Here is a 23,767-nt window from a genome sequence, read left to right as displayed (position 1 = left end):
ATTCATATGGTTATTTGCTATCTATATATCTTATTTTGGTGAGATATTCATTAAGGTCTTTGGCCCATTTTTTATTATGATTACTTTTTTCTTGTTGAGTTTTAAGAGTCCTTTGTATCTTTTGGCTATCAGTCCTTTACCAGATATGTCCTTGCAAATAATTTCTCACTGTCTGTGGCTTGTGTTTTCATTCTCTTGACAATGTCTTTTGCAGAGCTGAAGTTTTTAATTTTAACAAAATCCATCTTATCAATTCTTTCCTTCATGTATTGTGACTTTGGTGTTATATCTAAAAAGTCATCGTCAAACCTCAGACTATTTTCTTCTCATGTTGTAGGAGTTTTATAATTTTTCATTTTACATTTAGATCTATAGTCCATTTTGAATTAATTTTTGTGACAGTTACAAGATCTGTTTCTAGATTCATTTTTTTGCATATGAGTGTCCAGTTGTCCCAACACTGTTGATAAAACTATCTTTTCTTCATTGTATTGCCTTTGTTCCTTTGTCCAAGATAGGTTGACTATTTTTATGTGGGCCTACTTCTGGACTCTATTCTGTCGCATTGATCTATTTGTCTATATATATGTTTTGGCCAGTCTCACACTGTTTTGTTGGATTGTGTCAGTCTCCCAACTTTTTTCTTCTCCTTCAGTATTGCGTTGGCTGTTCTGGATTCTTTGCCATTCCAAGTAACTTTAGAATTAGGTTGTCAGTATACACAAAATAACGTGCTGGAATTTTGATTGGGATTACGTTGAATCTACTGACAATGTTGAGAAGAACTGACATTTTGACAGTGTTGAGTCTTCCTGTCCATGAACATAGAATATCTCTCCATTTATTTTATCTTTGATTTCTTTCATCAGTTTTGTAGTTTTCAGTACGCAGATATTGTTAGGTTTATTCGTAAGTGTTTCATTCTTTTTGATGGTAACGTAAATGGTATTTGTGTCTTTAATTTCCAGTTTCACTTGTTGTTGATATTAACATCCAATTTTAATATCTTCTTTGCTTGATTTTTAAGCCCATTTCAGTTGTCAGACCTGCTTATTTCATGAGGCTTTCTCTTAGGAAGAGCCAGCAAAGCCTTAGTGGTTTTTTTTAGCTTCCTGTTTCTGCGCCTAAATGTACATATGTGTGTGTGTGTGTACTTGTACTTGTACTTAAATTGGAAATGCCCCTGTTTTTCACTTTCTCTTATCTAATTTTCAGTATGTACAAACAATTAAAATTAAGATTCTATCTTTTTTGTTACCTGGAGATTGACGACAAAAATAAATCACATTGCAGAAGTGGTCATGAACCATATGAATGACTTTTTCTTGTATGAATTAGGAAGACTTTTTGTTTGAGAACTATTAGAATGCCTTTTCAGTTGATTAACGTGAAATTTAATGACTCCTGGGTTTATTTCTTTTTAAATGTTTGTGTTTAATAGAAATGGTGATAATTGAGATTTTATAATGATTCTAACAAACTATTTCAGATTGTTCTGTAAATCATTTCAATATTGAGACTTCTTACTCAGATGCCTAAATTATTGTAGAAACTCTTGTACATATTTTATGTTACAAATTACCTCACACATAACTCAATGTGTTGCTTAAGTTAGAATTTCCGCATTGCCAGAAAATTGCCACTGGAGGCAAATTTTGACATACATATTCTAATACATTTGCATGCCCGTTAAGTTCATGTAAGTTTCATGCCTTGGCTATCACTTAAAATGATGATCCCGAAACCCAGCTCCACTCACTCTCCTAACCTTCACCCTTCCAGATGGAGTTGCTCGTTGGACATCTCTATATGCTGTTCTGGAATGCTCAGTCGACCGATTTACAACTGATTTCATCCTTTCCTGAAAACCTGTTTTAATTTCTTATCTCAGTTGACCACATCACTCTTTATCTGAATACGCCTAAAATACAAAGAACATCCAAACTTACTTCTTCTCCCCTCCATGTTATTACTCTCTATTCTATTTGTACATCTTGATATCTCTTGAAGTTGCTTCTTTCTTATTCCCATTAGCCCAGTTTAGGCATGCTTCGTCTCGTTTGTATTACCCTCTTAACTTGTCGTATTCTAGTTTGTCTGTAGTCTGTCTTCTATACTGCCATCAAAGGGAGCCATCTAAGACACAAACCCAATATGTTACTCTCTTGATTAAAAACTCTCGTAATTTATTAAGTTCTTACTACGTGCAGGGCATTCTACTGTTCAGTTTACACTGTCTTCTTTAGTTCTTAAAACTATTCTATGAGGAGGGTGCTATTCTTATTTCCATTTTAATGATTTAAAAAAAGACTGAAGAACAAAAAGATTGAGATCATTACTTAAGATCACATTGGGAAGTACCAGACCAAATCTTTTTTCTCCCCAAACTTGAACTCTTAACTGCTGTCCTGTTCTGATCCATCACTGTAGCAAGAGTTCTTTAAAATGGAGCATATGAGATAGTCCTCTGGGTGTGGGAGGAAAGTGTTTATAACACTATTTATATTTTATGTTTAATATTTATAAATACTTATAAATATATTATGTCTCCATGGCAAATATGTGTTTCATAAACAGACATACATGTATATGTGTTTATACACGTATTCATATGCATTATCTTCACATTGTATATAATATATATTTATACAAATGTTAATTTATATATACATATGTGTACAGTAGTGTTATCTGTATCATGAAACATTTCTATAGATAGATATATACTATGGAGCTATATAGATTATATGTACACGCATGTACACATATACATTTATAAAATAAAAATATATAATATTAATGAATATGTATACCTATCAAATTAATAAATACAATTACACATAAAATATGCATATTTTCAGGTTGAAGACCTATCATGGATAGGCAAAGTATGGCCCATGGGCCAAGTCCAGACTGCCTCCTGGTTTTGTAAAGACGTTTTATTGGGATACAATGACTCCCATTCATTTATTCACTGTCCACGTCAGTTTTGCAGTACAATAGCAGAGATGAGTAGTTGTGACAGAGATCATACAGTTGAAATATTTTCTATCTGACCCTTTACAGAAAATGTTTGTTACATCCTGGTCTGTGGAATAATTTTTAAGTTCCCTGGCAATGCAGAAATTCCCTGCTGACTCTCCTGCTTCCTTCCTTCATACACATTAGCTACATAGAACTACACCTGAATACAAAATCCAGTATTGCTCCTCAGTACTTTGTGCTGTTTCCTTTCCATGAAATATCTCCTTGACTTCATCTCCTTTGCTTGATAAAATTTTGTATCAACTTTTTAAAACTAACTTAGTTCCCATTTCTTCCTACCTCAGTTTCTCATTAAGATAGTTTATCATTCTACCTTTTGGACTATTTTTGTGTAATAACCATTCATTATACAGAAATTATACAGATGGAAGTATCTGCTTAGTATCTCTCCGTATTGTTATCATGCTATTAGAATACCTATGTAGCTTCCATCCAGAATGTACAGTTTTGAACATTTAATATTTCTAAAGTTGGGACATATCTTATAATGATCTGTAAATTGGACTTACTAGTGTTTCCTTCCTTCTTTCCTTTTCTGGAAAGGAAGCTACTAGAGAAACAATAGTTTTAAATTGATAGTATATGTTCCAATTTTTGACATCTGAAATTCATGGAAGTACTTTATTTATGTATCTTCTCTCCATTATTGGAGTGCAAGCTCATTGAGAAAAGGGTTTTTGTGTTATTTACTTTTGAAAAAGATTGTGTTACAGTGCCCTGTTCATCATATACCGAGTATTTCATGTTGAGTTAAAAATAAATACTAAGTAAGTTAATACTGTTCACTGATAAAATTGTAGGTAGTAGTCTCCAGAATTATTAAGTTAGTGAACGTACCCAGTCAAAGAATTTAGCAGCATCATTTGTTTAAGTTGCAAGAAAAGCATTTTGTTGTGTGAACTTCAGTAACTTCAGTTAGGTGGAAAAGCTTAGGTGAAAAATTCTCTCAGTATATTTGTTTTAGAGCTTGGTGATAATGTAGGGATGTAAGGAAAATGATAGAAAAAAATGTATAGAATTTTCCTAAAATAAATTGTGCTATAAATCAGATAACATTTTAAGTTTAGAATCAAAATGGGGTAATAATGGATGACACAGCAATGTATATATTTTAGAAAACTGTGAAACTCGAAATAGCAGAATGGCAAACTGTGCAGTCTGTTGAGTGATGCTGACAGTACGTGGATTGTATTAGGTGGAACATTAAAACATATCATTTGAAAGTACGTTCTCCTGTGAGTAAAGAACAACCATAAAGCTTTATGTTTTCTCTTTTAAGGGGTTGAGCGGGAAAAAGAGGATCTGGAGAAGCAGATGTCAGATTTGAGAGTGCAGCTGAACTTCAGTGCGATGGCGTCTGAGTTTGAGGAAGTGAAGCGGTGCATGGAGCGAAAAGACAAGGAGAAAGTCCATTTGGCAGCACAAGTGGAGGTGACTTTGCTATCTTTAAGTTGTATTCAGAGGAACTTCTTAATGAACTTTTAATATAAAGACTGTGGTGTTTATGAACTCCAGTTGGGTATAAGTCGTATAAAGTTATGTAGGTGACTGCCTCAGTTACAGAGAGAAATGTCTTTGGATTCATTTCTCTTCTTTTGGGCCTCAAAGGCAGGGGCTACCTATGAAGCTTGAAAATATTTTTTTTTCCAATACAGTTGAGCCTTTCATACTGACAGACGGGACCTTTCTTCCCTGAAGGGACAGTTATTTGGGGGGTGAAACTAGCAGAAGGCACAGTGAAAAGGTATTTGGAAATACAAAGGTTTTCAAGTCTCTGGCTGTTCTGCGCGAGGCAGAGCTGTGAGGACTTGTGTGGTAACCATGTACGATGTGGTGACCATGAGTAAAGTGGAGCGAGGCTGCTACCGTTCCCTGCTTGCCGTTTCCATCTAGCACAGATGGTGTAATTATCAGAAAATACTAAAAATCAAAGGAAAGAGCTTCATAAAAAAATGGCTTAATTCCAGTTTTAGTTATGCAAATTGGATCAAGCATGAAGGACACATTTGGAAGTAGATATGTGTTAGTTTTCCTCTGTATCTGTTATTAGTGAAGTTGTATTCTGATTGTAATAAATTGCCGCATTTGAAGAATTTCCTAAATTATAATGAAAGGTAGAAAACTGGTGTTAAAAGCATCTAATTTTATATAATCCAAAGTAAATATTTAATGTTGCTGCAGTGTAAGTTTCTTTTTAGTCTTGTGACTGATCATTAGAAAATGTATTTTATAGGTTAAAAAAAGTTTCTTCTGTATAGCACAGGGAACTATGTTCAATGTCTTGTAATAACCTTTAATGAAAAAAATAAGAAAACAAATATATGCATGTGTGTGCATGGCTGGGACATTGTGCTGTGCACCAGAAATTGACACATCGTGATTGACTGTACTTCAATAGAAGAAAATAAATTTAAAAAAATGTATTTTATACTTGGTTCAAGATTCAGATTGTAAAGATAATGGAATAGTGCCATACTCTTTATAAAGCCCTCTACATGCTTGTTTACTAAATTTTTTTTAATGGAAGTATAGTTGACTTACAGTGTAATATTAGTTTCAGGTGTACAACATTGTGATTTGATGTTTTTATAGGATTATTCACAATACCAAGTTATTATAATGTTATTGAATATATTCCCTGTGCTGTATATTATATCCCTGTGACTTTTTTAATTTAATTTTTCAGACTTTTAAAATAATTTATATTTTATTGAGTTAACATTGGTTTATAATATTATATAAGTTTCATGTGTATAACATTATATTTCTATTCCTGTATACACCACAGTGTACTCACTACCAAAAATTTAGTTTCTGTCACCATTCAGTTGATCCCTTTTACGCATTTTGCCTCCGACTCTCACCCGTCCCTTCCCCTCTGGTAACGATTACTGTATTCTCTGTAGCTACCAGTTCTGTTTTTTTTGTTTGGTTTGTTTATTAATTTTTTTACTTACTTTTTTTATTCCATATATGAGTGAAAAGATAAGGTCTTTGTCTTTCTCTGTCTGACTTTATTTCACTTAGCATAATATCCTTAAGATCTATCCAAGTTTTGGCGAATGGCAAGATTTCATTTTTTTTATGGCTCAGTAGCATTCCATTTGTGTGTGTGTGTGTGTGTGTGTGTGTTACATCTTCTTTATCCATTCATTCCTTGATGGGCACCTAGGTTGTTTCCATGTCTTGGCTATTGTAAATAATGCTGTGATGAACAAAGGATGAATAGATCTTTTCAAATTAATGTTTTTGTGTTCTTCAGATACATGTCCAGAAATGGTGGATCAAAAAATCAGTAATTTTTTGAGGCATCTCTATACTGTTTTCTATAGTGGCTGCACCAGTTTACATTCCTACCAATAGTGTATGAATGTTCTTTTTTCTTCAAATCCTTACCAATGTCTTTTTGTTAATAGCCATTCTAATAATTGTGAGATGTTTCTTCTTTGATTTCTGTGTTGAACCATTAGTTTTTTAGTAGTGTGTTTTTTAGTCTTCACATTTTTTTTCTTTTTCCTAATTTCCTTCCTGTAATTGATTTCTGGTTTCATAGTGTTATGGTTGGAAAAGATGCTTGATATGATTTCAGTCTTTTTAAATTTATAGAGATTTGTTTTATGGCCTAGCATGTGATCTATCCTGGAGAACATTCCATGTGAACTCGAAAATTTGTATTTTGTTTTTGGATAGAATGTTCCACTGTAGGTATCGATTAAACCCACCTGCTCTGATGTGTCATTTAAAATCAGTGTTTCTTTATTGATTTTCTGTTTAGATGATCTATCTGTTGATCTAAATGGGGTATTAAAGTTCCCTACCATTATTGTATTACTGTTAGTTTCTCCCTTTATGTCTGGTAATATTTGCTCTTCATATTTATGTGTTCCTGTGTTTGGAGCAAATATATTTACAAATATTATTCCTCTTCTTGGATTGACCCCTTTATCTTTATGTAATACCCTTCTTTATCCTTTGTTATGGTCTTTATTTTAAAGTCTATTTTGTCTGAATCAAGTATTACTACCCTAGTTTTCTTTTTGTTTCCATTTGATGGAATATTTTTTCTATCCTTTTACTTTCAGTCTGTACATGTCTTTAGCTCTGAGGTGAGTGTCTTGTAGGCAGTATGTAGATGAATCTTGTTTTTTTAATTCATTCAGCTATCAGATGTCTTTTGGTTGGAGCATTTAGACTATTTACATTTGTAGTCATTATTGATAGGTATATACTTACTGCCATTTTGTTACTTCTTGTCTGGTTGTTTTTGTAGTTCTTTGTTATTCTTTTGGTCTCTTTTATTGTGGTTTAATGATTTTTGTTAGTGTTACATTTGGCTTCCTTTCTCTTTGTTTATTGTGTATCTGTTGTAGGATTTGGTTTGTGGTTACCATGAGCTTCATCTATATTGAAATGAATATATATTTATTTTAAGCTGATAGTTGTTTAAGTCCAAAGACATTTTAAAAGTTCTACTTTTTTTACTTCCCACTCCTCATATTTTATGTTTTTGACATCACATTTTATATCTTTTTGTGTACTCTTAACTATTTAGTGTAGCTGTAGTTGATTTTATGACTTTTGTCTTTTAACTTGCCTACCAGCTTTTTAAGTGGTTGATTCACTGCCTTTGCTATATATTTGCCTTTATGAGTGAGATTCTTTTCATATGTTTTCCTGTTTCTTTATATAGCCTTTCCTTTTTGGCTTAAAGAAGTTCCTTTAACATTTCTTGAAGGCTGGTTTGGTGGTGTTAGACTCTTTTTAGTTTTTGCTTCTCTGGGAAACTCATCTGTCTTTCAGTTCTGAATAGGTTTGCCATATAGAGAGTATCCTTGATATAGGCTTTTTCCTTTCATCACTTTAAGTATATCATGCCATTCCTTCCTGGTCTGCGAAGTTTCTACTGAGAAATCAGGTGACAGCATATGGAGGTTTCCCTTATATGCAACTCTTAGTTTTTTGTCTTGCTGTCTTTAAAATTCTCTTTAACTTTTGCTGTTTTAATTGTGATATGTGTTGGTGTGTATTTCTTTGGGCTCATCTTGTTTGGAACTCTCTTTACTTCCTGGACCTGGATATCTGTTTCTTCCTGCAGGTTAAAGAATTTTTCAGCCATTATTTCATCAAATACATTTTCTGCCCCTTTCTCTCTCTTTTCCTTCTGGGACCTCTATAATGTAAACGTTACTATGCTTGATGTTGTCTTAGAGGTCTCTTCAACTATTCTCATTAAAATTATTTTTTTCTTTTTGCTATTCTGATAGCATGATTTCAGCTATTTCGTCTTCCAGGTCACTTATGTGTTATTCTGTATCACCTAATTTGCAGTTGATTTCATTTCAGTTATTGTTTCTTCACCTCTGATTGGTTCTTTTCTGTATTTTCTACCTCTTTGTTTAACCTCTATGTTCCTCCACTCTTCTCTCAAGTTCAGTGAGCATTTTTATGATCAAAGCTTTGAAGTCTTTATCAGGTAAATTATTTATCTCCATATCATTAGAGTTTTTTTTTTTTTTCCTGGGGTTTTATTTTGTGCTTTTGTTTACAACATATTTCTCTGTCTTCTCATTTTGTTTGATTTTTTTTTATGTTTGTTTCTATGAATTAGGAGAAACAATTATCTCTTCATGTCTTGAGGGCATGTCCTTGTGAAGGAATGTCTCTGCAGACTGTGTGTGTCCTGTGGCTTTGGCTGGAGGGCTGGAGCTGAAGTGAACCTGGGCTTTTCCTAGGGTACACCTGGAGCTGCTGCCTTTGCATAGGCCAGGGCTTCTCCTGGGGTGCACTGGTGGTTGCTCTCCAGTAGCGGGGGGGTGGAGTTGGAGCCAGAGACTGGTGTGGACTGTGGCTTCTCTCAGGGTGTGTGGAGGGCTAACACTTTGGCAAGGGGGCTGGAGCCAGAGGGGCTAGAGCCAGAGCCCAGTGTGAACTGGAGCTTCTCCTGGGGTGCACTGGGGAATGCCACCTTGGTGAAGGGACTAGAGTGGGATCTTGGTGTGGGCTGGGGGTGGGGGTCTGTTGAGGTATTCTTGACAGGCCAGCTATGATGTCAGGCACTTGTCAGTTTGCTTCCTCTGTACTGGGACTCAGAGTAAGTTTGTGTGCACACTCTTTTAAGAGCAGAGTCTCAGTTTTCTATAGCCCTCCAGCTCTTCTGGATGTAAGCCTCACTGGTTTTCCAAACCTGGTGCTAGTCCTCAGGGTTAGGGTGCCCAAGGTGGGAACTGAACCCCTCACTCCTTAGGGAGGACCTCTGAGTTTTTGGTAATATCTCCACTTGCTGGGGTATGTGGGTTCTAATTAAATCACTTCTCTTCCCCTGTACTCATCTTGGTGTGTGTGTGTTTTTTTTCCTTTTTCTTTGTATCATTAATTATAGAAGAGCTAATCTGCTAGTCTTCAGATCATTCTCAGAGATATTTGTTCTCTATGTAGTTATAGTTTTTGTGTGTCCTTGTGAGGGGGTAAGCTCAAGATCTTCCTATTCTGCCATCTTGGCCCTGCCTTTCCCCCTACATGTTTAATAAATTCTTATTAAAAATATTCTCAGAGCAGTTGAAATGGTAAGACTTTTAAATATTTTTAATGGGTATTATTTAGCCCTTTATCATGCTGACAAAAGTGATAAAATATGATTATTTTGCCAAAGTTAAGTATGAAAAAATATGCTAATGAATGCCAAAGGTAGAAAAATCCCTTATTGAGTTGTTTGAAACCATATGTTGGTTTATCCTCCCTCCCTCCCTCCCCTCCTCCCTTTCTTCCCATTGTTTCTTTTTATTTACCACTTGTAGAATAAATTGGAAAAAAAATCTAAGATACGTAGCCATTTAAAATTACTTATAATGTAATAATGCTCTCATTCAAAATTTATCCTAAATTAATAGTTCTTTTACATTTTTATATGTGTTAGAAGAGTTGGAGTTCTCTTGGGTTAGTGTTTGGGTGTGAAATACAATTGGAGAGAAAGATTGAACATTTACTCACATATGAAGTACAAATGACCATCTGTTACATGCTGGGCACTGTTAGGCACTGTTCTAGATGCTGGTGACATAGCAATGGACAAAACCTCCTCAGGTTTCCCTGTTTCTTTGAAAGTGACATTCTAAAATTGACACAGAATGTTCTTTGAGTTTGTTGCAAGTATAATTCAAATTCCTTTCAAAGGATGAAAGATTTTTTTCCCCAATTGCTATTGAAAAACATATTACAAAAAGACATCATTCACCCTGGAAGAAATTATTATTAACCATTTTTCCTGATTTTCTTACTTTTAACAATAAAATAATTAATTAAAGTTACATTAGTAGTTTTAGATTTGGTGACACTTTGAATATCTTTATTCCCAAGCTATTCTCCAAGTGACATGTAGTGTAGACTTTATAAGAGATATATAGGTCATGGACCACTCAGTTTCACCTCTAACAGTGGCAATTTTATTGAAACTTAATTGAAAAGCATTTAGCCTCTACTTTACTTTCAGTGGTATGGTATACATTCTATAAAAAAATGGAGATGAAGCTCCTTTAGTTACTTTTCCGAGATCAAATATAAGTAAGAGAAGATGCATACAATGAGATTATTGGTCAGGCTCAGGTACAGTAACATTTCTTATGGTTTGTTTGATCATTGATGTCTGTCTTTAAACACATCCTAACACCTCTCCTACAGAACCTTGTGTACCCATTCTTGTTGACTCATTTTTTTCTTGATCTTCCCTCATTTCCATCTTATGTTTTGTCTTTGTTTCAGTTTGTTCATTGTTTCTGTAATGTCCTCTTTTTGTAGAAATCCTTAAACTTTTCCTCCCTGAAGCCTTCTTGGTTTATATCAGTTGCAAAGGGTAATCCTTCCTTTTGAACCATCCTTTTGCCTACATCACTGATGTTTTTATGGCACGTTTCTCACACTGTCTTAAAGTTATCTGGGTATATTTCTCTAAAATTTCAAAACAGGTTGAAATAAAGGAGAAACAGAGCTGCAGAAGAAAGCTGTCCTTGTCACTAAGACAAATCTGACCTTAATGTCCCTACCTTGCTAAAGATATTTTTTTGAAGTCTTGTCCTTGTATCTGAACGCTTGAATTTTCTGTGTCCTAGAATTGGTGTGACCTGGGAGGCTGGTTCATATTAATAATGAAACTCACAGGAGAACAGTATAGGAAAGAGTGCCAGTTCATTGATGTACCCTGTGGGAGTCCTATATGGATATTTAAACACTGTTTTCCTATGCAGGGCACCAGTCTCAATTTTCTAAACCTAGGTTTAGAAAGCTCACTTAGTAACCAAAAAAAAAAAAATTGCTTGGTGAACACTGAAGCAGAGAATAATGAAAGGACTATTATTTCATGGCTGTGGCTCCCTCAACCCATCACTTCTCTTTATCAGCATTCTGGTACTCAGAGATCCTATTTACTTGAGCAGATTCTGTCTTTATTCTTGGAGTTTGTTGAACTGATTTTGTCTTCCTAACAGTCTTCTATTCTGCTTCCACTGTGATGCTCAATGCTCTGTTTACGTTTTCTTTTGGTATATTGCTATGCACAGATTTTGCTCTAGGCCATTTATCAGTATGTATTGATGTTATAATTCAAATTGGTTGCATTCTGGGAGCCACTTATGAATTAAGGACTTAGATGCCTTTTCAAATCATCAATGAATATGGGGTAAGAACCAAGACTTATTTCAATATCTCTTTATGCCTTCCGCCCTACCCCAAAACAATGTCTTACCCATTTTAGGCACTCAATTAATATTTGCTGACTGAAATAATATATTGTAGAACATTTTTATGGTTATTTTTCAAAGCTAACATTTGTTGTCCAGTCATTCCTTAGAAGCACATTCATTTCTGAAAGAGTTGTCAGTATTCAAGGGGACCTTTGCTCCTTCTCGCTAATTGCATTAGTTTTTGTTGATCCAGAATATATATTTTAAGCAGTTGTTCTGTACTGGGGAAAAACAATGAAAATAGCTTGTAAGAAACCCAAATGAAAGCTACATTTGAGTTTGCATAATTTACCTTTCAAATTCTACCTAAGACCTCAGATCTGTATATGCATAGAAAATACTAAGTGCATTTTTCTCTTCTTCTAAACTTGAGTTGAACCTCATTAACCTTGATAGGCTATTTGTATTCATAAGAATTCCAAGCATCCTTGATCAATGATTCCTCCTGATTTAATCTCAGCCTCCATCTTCCATCAACTTACTCTTCTTGAAGAAAAAAAAAATTTGACTTTTAAATTCAATGAAGAACTTCAAAGAAAAAAAACACACAAGGTGCTGTACATAATTTAGATTAAATTTTGAAAGTGATAATTGAGTGACAACTGTCATGATTATTCATTAGCAGAAACATGGGACTGTAATGCCAGAATTTACTTCTAAAAAGAGAGACGGTAGTTGAAAACAAATGATAATCAATTGTAACTTTTGTTTAATGATTAGTATGGCAGAAATAGAAGGAAGAGTGTTCCTTTTATGGATGCTTTTAGGATAAACTCTTTTGATCTTTGAATTTCTTATCTAAAGCTGGCTTTACTATGTAGTGACGCTGTCTTCATTACTACTTTTAAACCCTTCTTAGAGACCTATGGTCTTAGACGGCTTAGTAACCCTGTCTTTCATTTCCTATTGTACTTCTTTTTTAAAATCTTAATGATTTCTCCTCATCCATATGCATGTTGTAAAATATGGTATTATCTGATCAATAAGTAATTTTTAATATATAGATTAGCTTATAAACAAAAGTATTGGGAGCAAAACTTTATAGACAGAGGCTAAAATTGTCGAACCCAGTGGAGACAAAGTCTGCCTCTATTATTAACCAAATTAACCCTGACGTTAGGGCAAATTGCAAAGTCTGTAGATACACTATACGCCAAGTTCTTAAAAAAGCTAACTATTGGCAGAGATTGTGTACAGGTGAAAACTCTGAAACTAAATAAACCTTTGCACTTCTTGCAAGATTTAGTTTAATTTTCAGATCTTTCATCTTCCTGGAAAAATAAGAATTTTAGGAGTTGTGAAGAAAGGCAGTTTTCCTATTTTCTGTAACTCTGAGTTGCTTGCATGTTTCCACAAAGCCAGAAAGTAGGAGTGGACTGAATATTTTAATTTTTTCTCTAAACTATCACTAATACTTATAATTTATCATTTGAGTGTGGTGAATAGGAAAATAATTTAGAAATAAAAATATCCATTTTCAAGTTCTTTATTTTCTGAAGTCATGATAATTTCTACATTGTGTTTTATATATAAATTGAATATGTAGGCTTTTGTGATTCTTATCTCTATGTATATGATGTGTGTGTGAGTGCATGTGTGCACCTGCATGCATGAGGCTGTGGTGAAACAGGGAGGAACTTATATTCCTCATAAAATAATGAAGCTTTGATAATTTCTATTTAAAGCAATGACAAAGATAACAGGTAGCTTTGGAATAACTATTAAAGGAATGGCTATAGAAAAATGGGTGAAATGAAATAAATGAGGTAATATTCTTGCATCTAAGTAATTGATGGTTATTCATTTCTTACTACCACAAATACGTTAACAGAGGGATAGTAGACTTTATATTAAGCAGATTTTAACTATTCATACATTATTCCTGTAGCCTTTCCTTATCATTAGAGTGATTTTAATTTGATAGTGTTTCATTTTAAGTGGAAAATTAACTGCTTGTTAGATGTTTGTTTTCAGGCAGCTGTCTACAAGTGGAAGTGAGATTGTACTGAGCCTTAAACCACAAAAAAGTCAACAAGTTTATTATACTCTTGAAAATGTTCAAATAGTATAAATTATCTTTGTAAGAAAATAAACTATTCATTTGCACTGAGATAAACATTCTTTTAGTTTTTAATAAGTAATACATGGCTAACATCAACAAAGGTAAATGTTAGCAAGTTTTTACAAATGTATTATATGCATTTAGTTTATAGTACTTCAGTTAGGTGAGGTATGTTTTTATATCATGCAACATTTTATTTTTGGGGAATATATAATAAGATGTTAGACTGTTTGCCCTTCCTTAGAGAAGATTACACATTAGGCAAACTTGGCAATTCTGATTGAAGAACAACTTCTGCCTTTGGCAATAGTGGATTATCTTGTTGCAGAACAAACCTCTTACTGAGAAAAACTAGAAAAGCTGGGTAAGACATATGTTGAAAGAAAAAAACTGAATTTTTCAGAAAGTTATCTGGTTACAAAGACAGGAAAGATCAAGTATGCTGTTGAGGAAGGGGATGCAGAGTGATGGATCTGACACTTGGCCCCACTTTCCCTTGGAATGTGCTCTGAATTACAAATTGAGCAGAGCTTACAACAGAGTTTAGGCCCCTGAAGAGGAAGAGCCTGGTTAACATTTCACACCTGGGATGAGATACCCAAGGGCTAAACCCCAGGATTCTATGTGAACTGAAAATAGACTAATAGTCATAAAGACTGTAACATAGCTTTGAGTCTGCCTTGATTTTGTCTCTTCCTATCCTAACTGTCCATTTAAACAAAAGTACAGTTGACTCTTGAACAACTCGGGTTTGAATTGCATGGGTTTACTTATATGCAGATATTTTTTCAGTAGTATATATTACCATGGTCTAGTTGGTTGAATGCATGAATACATGGTCTAGTTGGTTGAATGCAAGAATACAGTGGAACTGTAGATATGGAGGGCCAACTATAAGTTATACTTGGATTAACTCCTTTTGTTGTTCATGGGTCAACTGTAAATCTTTTGTGGAGGAAGATATTACCATCCAAAGCCCTCATATTGTTTCTGTAATTTGTCATAGAATATCTAGCATTTAATCAGAACTTAGCAGGCAGAAAACAAAACCATACTAATAAAAAGCAAGAGAAAAAAAAAGCAGAACTAGAAACAAGCATATAGACTATTCAGATATAAGTTAATAGAAATCAACTTTCAAGCAATGGTTATTAATATGTTAAGAAGTTAGGTTGTAAGGTATTTAATTCTAGCAGAGAATAGGACATGAAAAAAAATCACTAGAAATCTGAGAATTGAAATATATACCTAAATTAAGAGCTGGTTAGGTAGGTAGAGTTTAACAGAAGATTAGAAACATTTTTCCTTATTACCCTGAAGAATTTTATGAGTTCTCTATCCATATGTATGCTTAAGTTATATAATATGTGGGTTGGTTTCTTGTTTTGTATTCTATTTTTAATATCTTCTAATTGGCAGTGAGAAAAACAACTTCTTCAGTCTTTTATTCAATAAATTTTGATTAAAGGCTTGTTAGGTATTGGGTCTGGTGCTGGGGTCTGGGGTTACACAAGTGAAATTAACATTGCCCCAAGTAAAGTCACAACCACTGGACTCACATTTAGCATCAATGTCAGTTCGCCAGAAAAACCAGGCCTCTCCATTGTGGATGGGCAGAATCACTGTGATTCTTAAAATGTGGAGTAGGGGTATGAGCAGGGGGCTCTGAACCTTTGGAAGTGGGCATGATGCTCATTGGTTCGTACTGCACCAGGATGACTCCTACCTTCCAAGGGCATATGTATATATATATGAAAGCAAAGAGTCATCAGAATACAAGACAGCAGAAATATCTTCAAGTAGAAATTGGTACTTGATGATTGAAAATCTGAAACAATGGCTTCATAGTTTTGTAGGTTTAATGATTTCATTATTATGTCACATTTTCCAGTTATATTTGTCCCTTCAAACTTACAAGAAACTGAGACACACTCAGATGGGGGTTTAATGTAAGAGAGGCAAGAAACTATCTTGATAGCTGCCCTGCTGGACTTAATGGAGAAAACAAACTTCATACATGTAACCACACTAACTCTATGTTGACACTCTATTCCAAAAGGGGTAAACTTCAACCAGCTCTCGATGGCTCCCTTAGGTTTAGTAATAATTTATTGGTTGAGTCATCTGTCACCGTGGTGCTGGAGTCACTGGGTTCTACTAGTACTCTGGTTTTTTGTTTGGATTTGTGTATGTGTGTGTGTGTATATGTGTATGTATTTGAATTTCTATTAAAAATCAATTGCTTTCAGCCTGAAAAAATTCCTTTAGGGTTTCTTGTAAGGATGGCCTACTAGCAACACATTCTCTCAACTTTTGTTTATATGACAATGTCTATTTTATCTCATTTTAAAACAAGAATTTGCTGGATGTAAGACTTTACTTGATTCTCTTGCAGCACTTCGAATATTGTCATCGCACTGATTTCTGTTTTCCATTGTTTGTCATGAGAAGTCAGCTTTTAATCTTCCTGGGTTCCCTCATACATGATGAGTAATGTTTCTGTTACTGCTTTCAAGATATTCTCATTGTCTTTATCTTTCAGCATTTGACTGTGTTATGCTTGGATATGGATATTTTTGCTTTTATTCTATTTGATGTTCGTTAAGCTTCTTGGATATAGATTAATACTTCTCTTCAAATTTTGGAAGTTTTCAGCCATTGTTTCTTGTATTTTTCTGTTCCTTTCTTTCCCTCCTTTCCTTTTGGTATTTTTGTTACATGTATATTTCTCTGAGGCTTTGTTCATTTTTATTCTTTTTTTTTTTTCTCTGTTCCTTCAATTACATAATCTCTGTTGATTTACCTTAAATTTTTGGATCTTTGAATCTTTTCTTCTGCCAATTCTAATCTACTATTGAGCCTTTCAAGTGAATCTTTCATTTCACTAATTGTATTTTTCAATTCCAGAATTTCTGTTTTAAAAAATAATGTCTGTCTTTTTAGTGCATTCTCTCTTTGATGAGACACTGTCATCATATACTTTTATTTTTTTAAAATGATTTCCTTTTGTTCTTGGAACACATTTCTGACAGCTGATTTTAAATCTTTGTCCATTAAGTTCATCATCTGCACCCCTTCAAAGCCAGTTTTTATTGTCTACATTTTTTCTTTTGTATATGTTACACTTTCCTATTTCTTTTCATGTCTTGTAATTTTTGTTGAAATAGAGCATTTTAGATAATATGTTGTATTAAGTCTGGGTACTAATTTACTCCCCACTTTCTTGGGTTTGTTGTTGTTTATTTTTTTTTTATTTAGTGAAATGGCTGGAGTACCAGTTAGGAAAAGATATCTATTCTGAGTCACAGAGAGGCAAAATGATGGAAAATACAGAAAGGTTCATAAGAAATATATGGGACATAGTGAAGAGATCTGAAGTTCAAATATGTATGTAATTGGAGTCTTAAAAGCAGAAGAATGAGGCAGGGCAGAAGCAATCGCTGAAGAGAAAAGACATCGATTCACATAATTAAGAAGTTCTGAGAATCCAAAGCAGGACAAATACAATGAAAATCACAGCTAGACATGTCATAGTAAAATTAGTAAAACTAAAGAGAAAGAGAAAACTTCAAATGCAGCTAGAGGGGAAGGAAGGCATATTATGTGAATGATCAAAATGGAAACCAGAAGAATAAAAAGATGTCTTCAGAGTACTGAAATAGAATAATTGCCAGTCTAGATCCATACTTAGTGAAAATATTCTTCAGAAGTGAAGGTGAAGTAAAGATACTTCTCAACAGCAAAACTGACGAATTTAACTTTAGCAGAACTATAATGGTAAAAGTAATTTTTTGAAGGAGAAAGAACAAAAATGCATCAGGGAATGAAGACCAATATATATGAGGCAAAAATTTGGGAAAAATCTAAGTGAATATTGAGTTAAAAACAGTGGTACTAATATCTTGTATTTAATTTATTTATAAAATCACATGAATACTGTTTAGTTTGGGAAGTTGTATATATTAAGTTGAAGTGTTTTTAAAATCCTTGATATGGAATTGGATTAGGAGCCATATCTTGAATTCTCATTGGTATAGAAAACACACTGATTTTACTTTGTCTGAATGCATGGCTGTGTTGGGGGAATATCATGTTCTTGGACTTTGAGGGGCTGATTACAGAAGCATCCCTCAAAGCCATCCATTTCCATGTCGACTAGAGCCAAAAAAGAGATTATTATTGTTTTTCTTTTCTTTTTTTTTTTTGTGGTAAAATAGACATAACATAAAACTTACCATCTTAACCATTTTTAAGTAAACAATTCAGTGGTATTAAATACTTTCAGACTTTTGTGCAACCATCAGAACCATCCATCCCCTCCCCTATTGAAACTACATCTGTTAAATAGTAACTCTGCATCCTCCCCTCCCACCAGCATCTGGCAACTACCATTATACTTTCTATATATGATTTTGAACACTGTAAGTACCTCATATAAGTGGAGTCATACAGTGTTTGTCTTTTTGTGATTGGCTCATTTCACTTCGCCTAATGTACTAACGGTTCATCCATGTCGTAGCATATTGCAGAATTTCCTTCCTTTTTAAGGTTGAATAATGGTCCATTGTATATATATTTTGCTTATCTGTGTATCAGTTGATGAATAGTGGGTTGCTTCCACATTTTGGTTATTGCGAATAATGCTGCTGTGAACACAGGTGTCCACACATCTCTTTAAGACCTGCTTCCACATCTCTGGGGTACCTTCCCAGAAGAGGAATTGCTGGATCATATGGTAATTCTGTGTTTAATCTTTTAAGAAACCGATCTTACTGTTTATCCCAGCAGGTATACCATTTTATATTCCCACCAACAGTGCAGAAGGGTTCCAATTTATCCAACACTTTTCTTTCCTCCCCTTCCCTCCCTTTCCCTTCTCCTCCCCTCTCATCCCCTCCCCTCCCCTCCCTTCCCCTCCCCTTCCCTTCTCCTCTCCTTTCCTTTCCTTTTCATTTGTTTTATAGTAGCCGCCCGAATGGGTGTGTGGTGGTATCTCAAAGGATCATTATTTTTGTTTGAAACAATGTTTACTTTAGAAAAAAGAAAATAGACCTCTTTTATCTCGTTTAGCTTTCCTTAGCTTCTATTTCCTGTCTAAAATAGAAAAATTGATTTTTCTCGATTGCACAAGGTTATTGTATCATATAAGATAATGTGTCTGATCTATTTCAAATAAACCATAATGCTCATAATGATGTAGAGCAATACAGTTGTGTTATGTTACACTTAGTTTCTCTTCTTCACTGTATGTCAGTGCCATTAAGAATAATATTTTTTTTAGTTGAACTGTGTAACTTACCCTAATCCTCTCAGCTGCTACATCGGTATTGGTAAGTCACAGGTGTACGCCTTTGACTGATACCTGCTTTGCCCTGTTGCATTTCATAGTAAATGTGTAACTGTATTTGCTGTAGAACCTCAATCAAGACAGTCCCAAATACTAATCTGCTTAAAGCAGAACAGTTCTATCCCATCTATATTCAAATTTTCTTTTCCCACAGTGCCTGCTTTAAACATCAGAGTTACAGAGTTAAAATTATCAGTTTAATAGAGTGTGAGAAAAATTAAGAAAACAAAACGTACTTTGAGATATGTGTGCCAGGGTCAGAATTCCCCTAGTGTGTTGCTGGAGACTGGATGATATATGTCGCCTTGTGTTTTAAGTTAAGAACTCTGAGGAAATGTGTATTTAAAATGTTCCGTATAGTGAACATCACGGCTAATGAAACAAGTTAATATTTTATCTCTTAACGAAGAGATGAATGTATTTAATTAATTGAACATTATTTTCTGTACTTTGCTTAAGCTTAGTATCATGTTTCATTAAAAAGTACAAGGGAACTGTGGTTGTATGAAGCAGATATGTTCTCATAGGATTTGTGGAGAAATAATCATTTTTAATCACTTGGAAAGACTGAGGAACCTATTATTTGGGATTAATGTCCCTTGTGTGTCTCTGCTTCATTGAACGAAAAGAAAATGATAATAGTATTTGTGGTCAAAATTAGTATGATAGAAAAGACAGAAGGTTATGTTTTTAAAGGGAGAATATTTGTGACACAGTTACCATAATGACCCCTGATTTCTTTTTTAATTCAAGTATAGTCAGTTTCAATGGGTCAGTTTCTGGTGTACAGTATAATGTTTCAGTCAGACATATACATACATATATTTGTTTTCATATTCTTTTACATTATAGGTTACTACAAGATATTGAATATAGTTCCCTATGCTATATAGAAGAAATTTTTAAAATCTATTTTATATGTAGTTGTTAATATTTGTAAATCTTGAACTGCCGATTTATCCCTTCTCACCCCTTTCCCCCCAGTAACTGTAAGATTGTTTACTATGTCTCTGAGTCTGTCTCTGTTTTGTAGATGAGTTCATTAGTGTCTTTTTTCTTTTTTTAGAGTGAGTGATATATGATTTTTTTGATGTTTTATGTGGCTGATCCCTCAGTCATTAAGTGTTTGAATCAGTTTTTATAAGATTATTAATAGATGTTTTGCTTGAGTTAAAAAATGTTGACTCATAGACTTTAAGTATATGTTCTACTTTCAACCAATCATGACTTTAAAAAAAATTTTAAATAGTATGATCCCAATGAGTAATGGCCTAATTTAGCTGCATGTAAGTATATTTTGGGGCTACCAGAAATGTTTTGATTGATTTGAGTTCTTTTATTCAAAGAGATTTGCCTTAGTTCTTCTGACTATGGAAAATTGATTAGTTGTCCTCTTGGTATCAGTTCATAAAACACCTAAATTATACTGAAATGAATGAGTTCATTAAGACATGCAAGAATATGTCAAGCTAATTTCCCAGTAGAGGTGAGTGGGGCATGGCTTAATTGAGAATCTGAGAATTTCAAGTGAAATCCTATTAAATCTGTTAGTTCTTTTGTTTACTCAGTAAAGGCAAAACTTTGTAATATCGGTTAGGGCTTAGTGTGGGAAATAGAACTGCTCCAGGTATTTTATATGATAGTTGTTAATAATATTGGCAGATGTGTCCCTGCCTCGGCTTCCAAGAAAGGATGGATAGCACAAGGGAGGAGATTCACTACAGAACAAAGTAAGTTATTATCTCTCATGACCTTGCGGGCCAGCAGCGAAAAACCAAATTAGCAAGTATATGGCCCCTGCCTCACTTCCACATTCTAAATCTCTCCACACTGCATCTAATTTGCCCCCGGAACACAGCTCAAGGGAGTGCTGAGCATTTGGTTTTGTAGCCTCCATGGAGTAGGAGTATATTAGGAAGTGGAGCTAGGGGCTGATTGCTGCTGGGTGATACACAACAATGGCAGTAGTCAGGTTTTCTTTTGGTTGAGAAACACGGCCTTGCCTTGTCTTTTTCACAGTCTTTGAGCCTAGCTTTGTGGCACTCAGTGAATGCTGGTTGAATTCGTGTGAAACGTAACATCACGTTTACATATACCCATGCATTAGTAATGTTATATTCAATCTGTAATAGTTCTTTTCAGGGTTTTTTTTTTTTTTTTCTTTTGAAGCATTCTGTCCATGTTAGTTTAAACTAAATCATCATCTATAAATACAATTAACTGGTCACGTGGAAACTAAAATATTCCCATCATGCTGGAAAAGAGTTTAATTTCAATAAAAACAGAACGTGTAGATAGAAGTTTAATATTGTTTCTGTTCTTGAGTCAGTCATCTTCCTCACTGGACTACTTGCATCTCATTTTGGATATGTTACTGTTTTCTTTAGTGACTGTTTTCATTTTGTCCCTGCTTTAAGAAAGTCATATTTTGAGCTGGAATTAGTCTACTCTGTTCGCAGAGTCAGTATTAAAGATGATTAATTGAATTCTATTTCAAATGGTATTCTACTTGAGGCTTGTTTGCTGTTTATTAGCTTTAATATCACTGTTTTTGTTCTTGTAACAAACTGAGCTTTATGTCATTTTTGTGTCAGTGTATCATTTTGATATATTCAGACAGTTACTACTTTAATTCTATTTGGTTTCTAGAAACTGTATTGTAAAGCAGATTATTCTGTTGTGGTTTGTGTGTTTTTATATAAATATAGCAATTAAGAGTTGTGTTTCCAACCAAGGATTTTTAACCAAAATCTTTTACGCTTAAAATGAAGTTGTCATCAATGCCAAGATATAAAAACTCTTAATCTCTATAGTAATTAAAATTTTAAAATATCGGTAAAATGAGTATACTACAAACACCACATAATTTTACGGTGTGTGTCTTTACTCTAGCACACTAAGAAGTATGTGTGTATGGACAACTATTGTGTCTCTGATATACCAAAAAACTGACAGCCAAGCTGTTATAAATATTAAAATGAAAATGTACAGTTAATTTTTTTAATCCTAATATTTAGAAGGGGCTTTCTCAGATATTATCAAACTATTTGGGGAAATTGAACAAGTGGCGTTTTTATTAATAAACAGATGCTTTACAAATGATTATATTTCCATGTGGCTTGCCCCTAATTTGGAATCTTCCCCACCGCCCCAGACATTACAGAATCAAATTATTTTGAATTCTTACAAAAGGCTTTTTTTGTGAGTGTTTGGGAGAGGTGTCTCATTGATTGGATTCTCCTGTTCATCGTTTTCCTCTTCTCCATCCTCCTCTCAACCCCGTTTCCCCTGCCAACACCAATGTTATAGGCAAGTGCATCTTGAAAGAAGATACCAAAGAGAAACAGGGCAGGAATGCTAGGCAGGCTCTTGCTTTAGTGTTGTTGGTGTTGAGTTCTGAGATTGGCTGGCATGAATGGACACATCCTCTCTATCTCTGTTTCTGTCTCTCTCTTACCCATCCTCCCTTTCTTTCTCTCTATTACTTTCAGTAGCAAGTGTTGAATTATCTTCTTTTCCTTCCCTTTGCCATTATCTAATGTTGTTAGAATAGGGCTCTTTTCTTTTGCACAAATAATTATTGTTAGAAAGCACTATATCATCAGATAAAGACAATGAGGAATGAAATGTAAGAATAGATTAGATAGCATAAATCGGGAAGAGAGGCAGAATTTGAAATAGAGAAGAAAGAATTGCTCCTCTGTATCACATTTATTAAAAATAACTGTTGTGTCTGTTTCCTCAACTAGGCTGTAGGGTTCTTAAGAGCAGTAGAAAACAGAACAATGCTGTCTTACTCATCTTTCTGTCTCAGCACCTTTGTTGTTGCTGAATGCAGTAAATTTTTTTTGGGGCTGAATGGAAACACCTGTATTTTCTTCAGAAACACTGGCTAGTTTCTTTTCTAGCCTCTTAAGTGCTGCAGGTGGTTCTTATAAACCAGCTCCATTGAATTTGCTGAAATTGAATTAAGATGAGAGAAGAATTGGTTCTAAAAGTCCATTTCTGCTTTAAAAGGATGATCTTCAATTATTTTTAATGTGGCTGTAACATTTTAATATTCTAGTGTTAGGACAATGTCCTTTGGTGGTTAATCTTAAGCACATAACTGCTCATGTTGTTCCCTGGCTAAAAAACATTTGAAAGCTTAAACTGGATTTCAGCATCCCACCCAACATGATTTCTGACCGTGCTTCCCAGTCTCTTAGCTCTCTTGAGCTGTTACTCTTCGTGAACAGCCACAGACGTCCTGCCCGCTCTGTGGCTCCTGCCCAGGCTGTTGTTGGTCATCAGTGCTCATCTCCTTTCTAACAGTGATCCACTCGTTTCTCTTCTTCACATTTTAGTTTGCCTGTTGTCTCCTTGTTTTTCGTTTTCTTCTTATGAGGTCTTACCGATCAGAATAGTTTCTCTTAAATTTACTAACTTAAATCCTGTTTCTGCTAACACTGATATTGCTTCCTTCCTGCTGGATCATATTTGCTCTGATCAGTATTTCTCATACAGTACTTTGCTGGTTTTAACCTAAGTCAACCGTATGCTGTGATTTTTCTCTCTGTTTCAAAAAAGTTCTAGAAACAT

The 23,767-nt window shown here is 34.3% G+C and overlaps 1 protein-coding gene across 7 annotated transcripts in view; it reads left to right on the top strand.

Moving 5' to 3' along the window:
* Window positions 1-23,767, top strand: part of CEP128 (centrosomal protein 128) — a 357,186-nt gene that overhangs the window by 85,139 nt on the left and 248,280 nt on the right. For all 7 annotated transcript variants that reach the window (XM_032482452.1, XM_032482451.1, XM_032482457.1 and 4 more), the window contains one exon: window positions 4,325-4,476. In XM_032482452.1, the coding sequence (XP_032338343.1) occupies window positions 4,325-4,476 (152 nt within the window). The remainder of the gene's footprint in view (window positions 1-4,324; window positions 4,477-23,767) is intronic.

Source organism: Camelus ferus, chromosome 6 (assembly GCF_009834535.1).
Source record: "Camelus ferus isolate YT-003-E chromosome 6, BCGSAC_Cfer_1.0, whole genome shotgun sequence".
Classification (NCBI taxonomy): domain Eukaryota; kingdom Metazoa; phylum Chordata; class Mammalia; order Artiodactyla; family Camelidae; genus Camelus; species Camelus ferus.
Note: the sequence above shows the minus strand (reverse complement) of the source record. Positions and strands in the feature narration are given on the sequence as shown.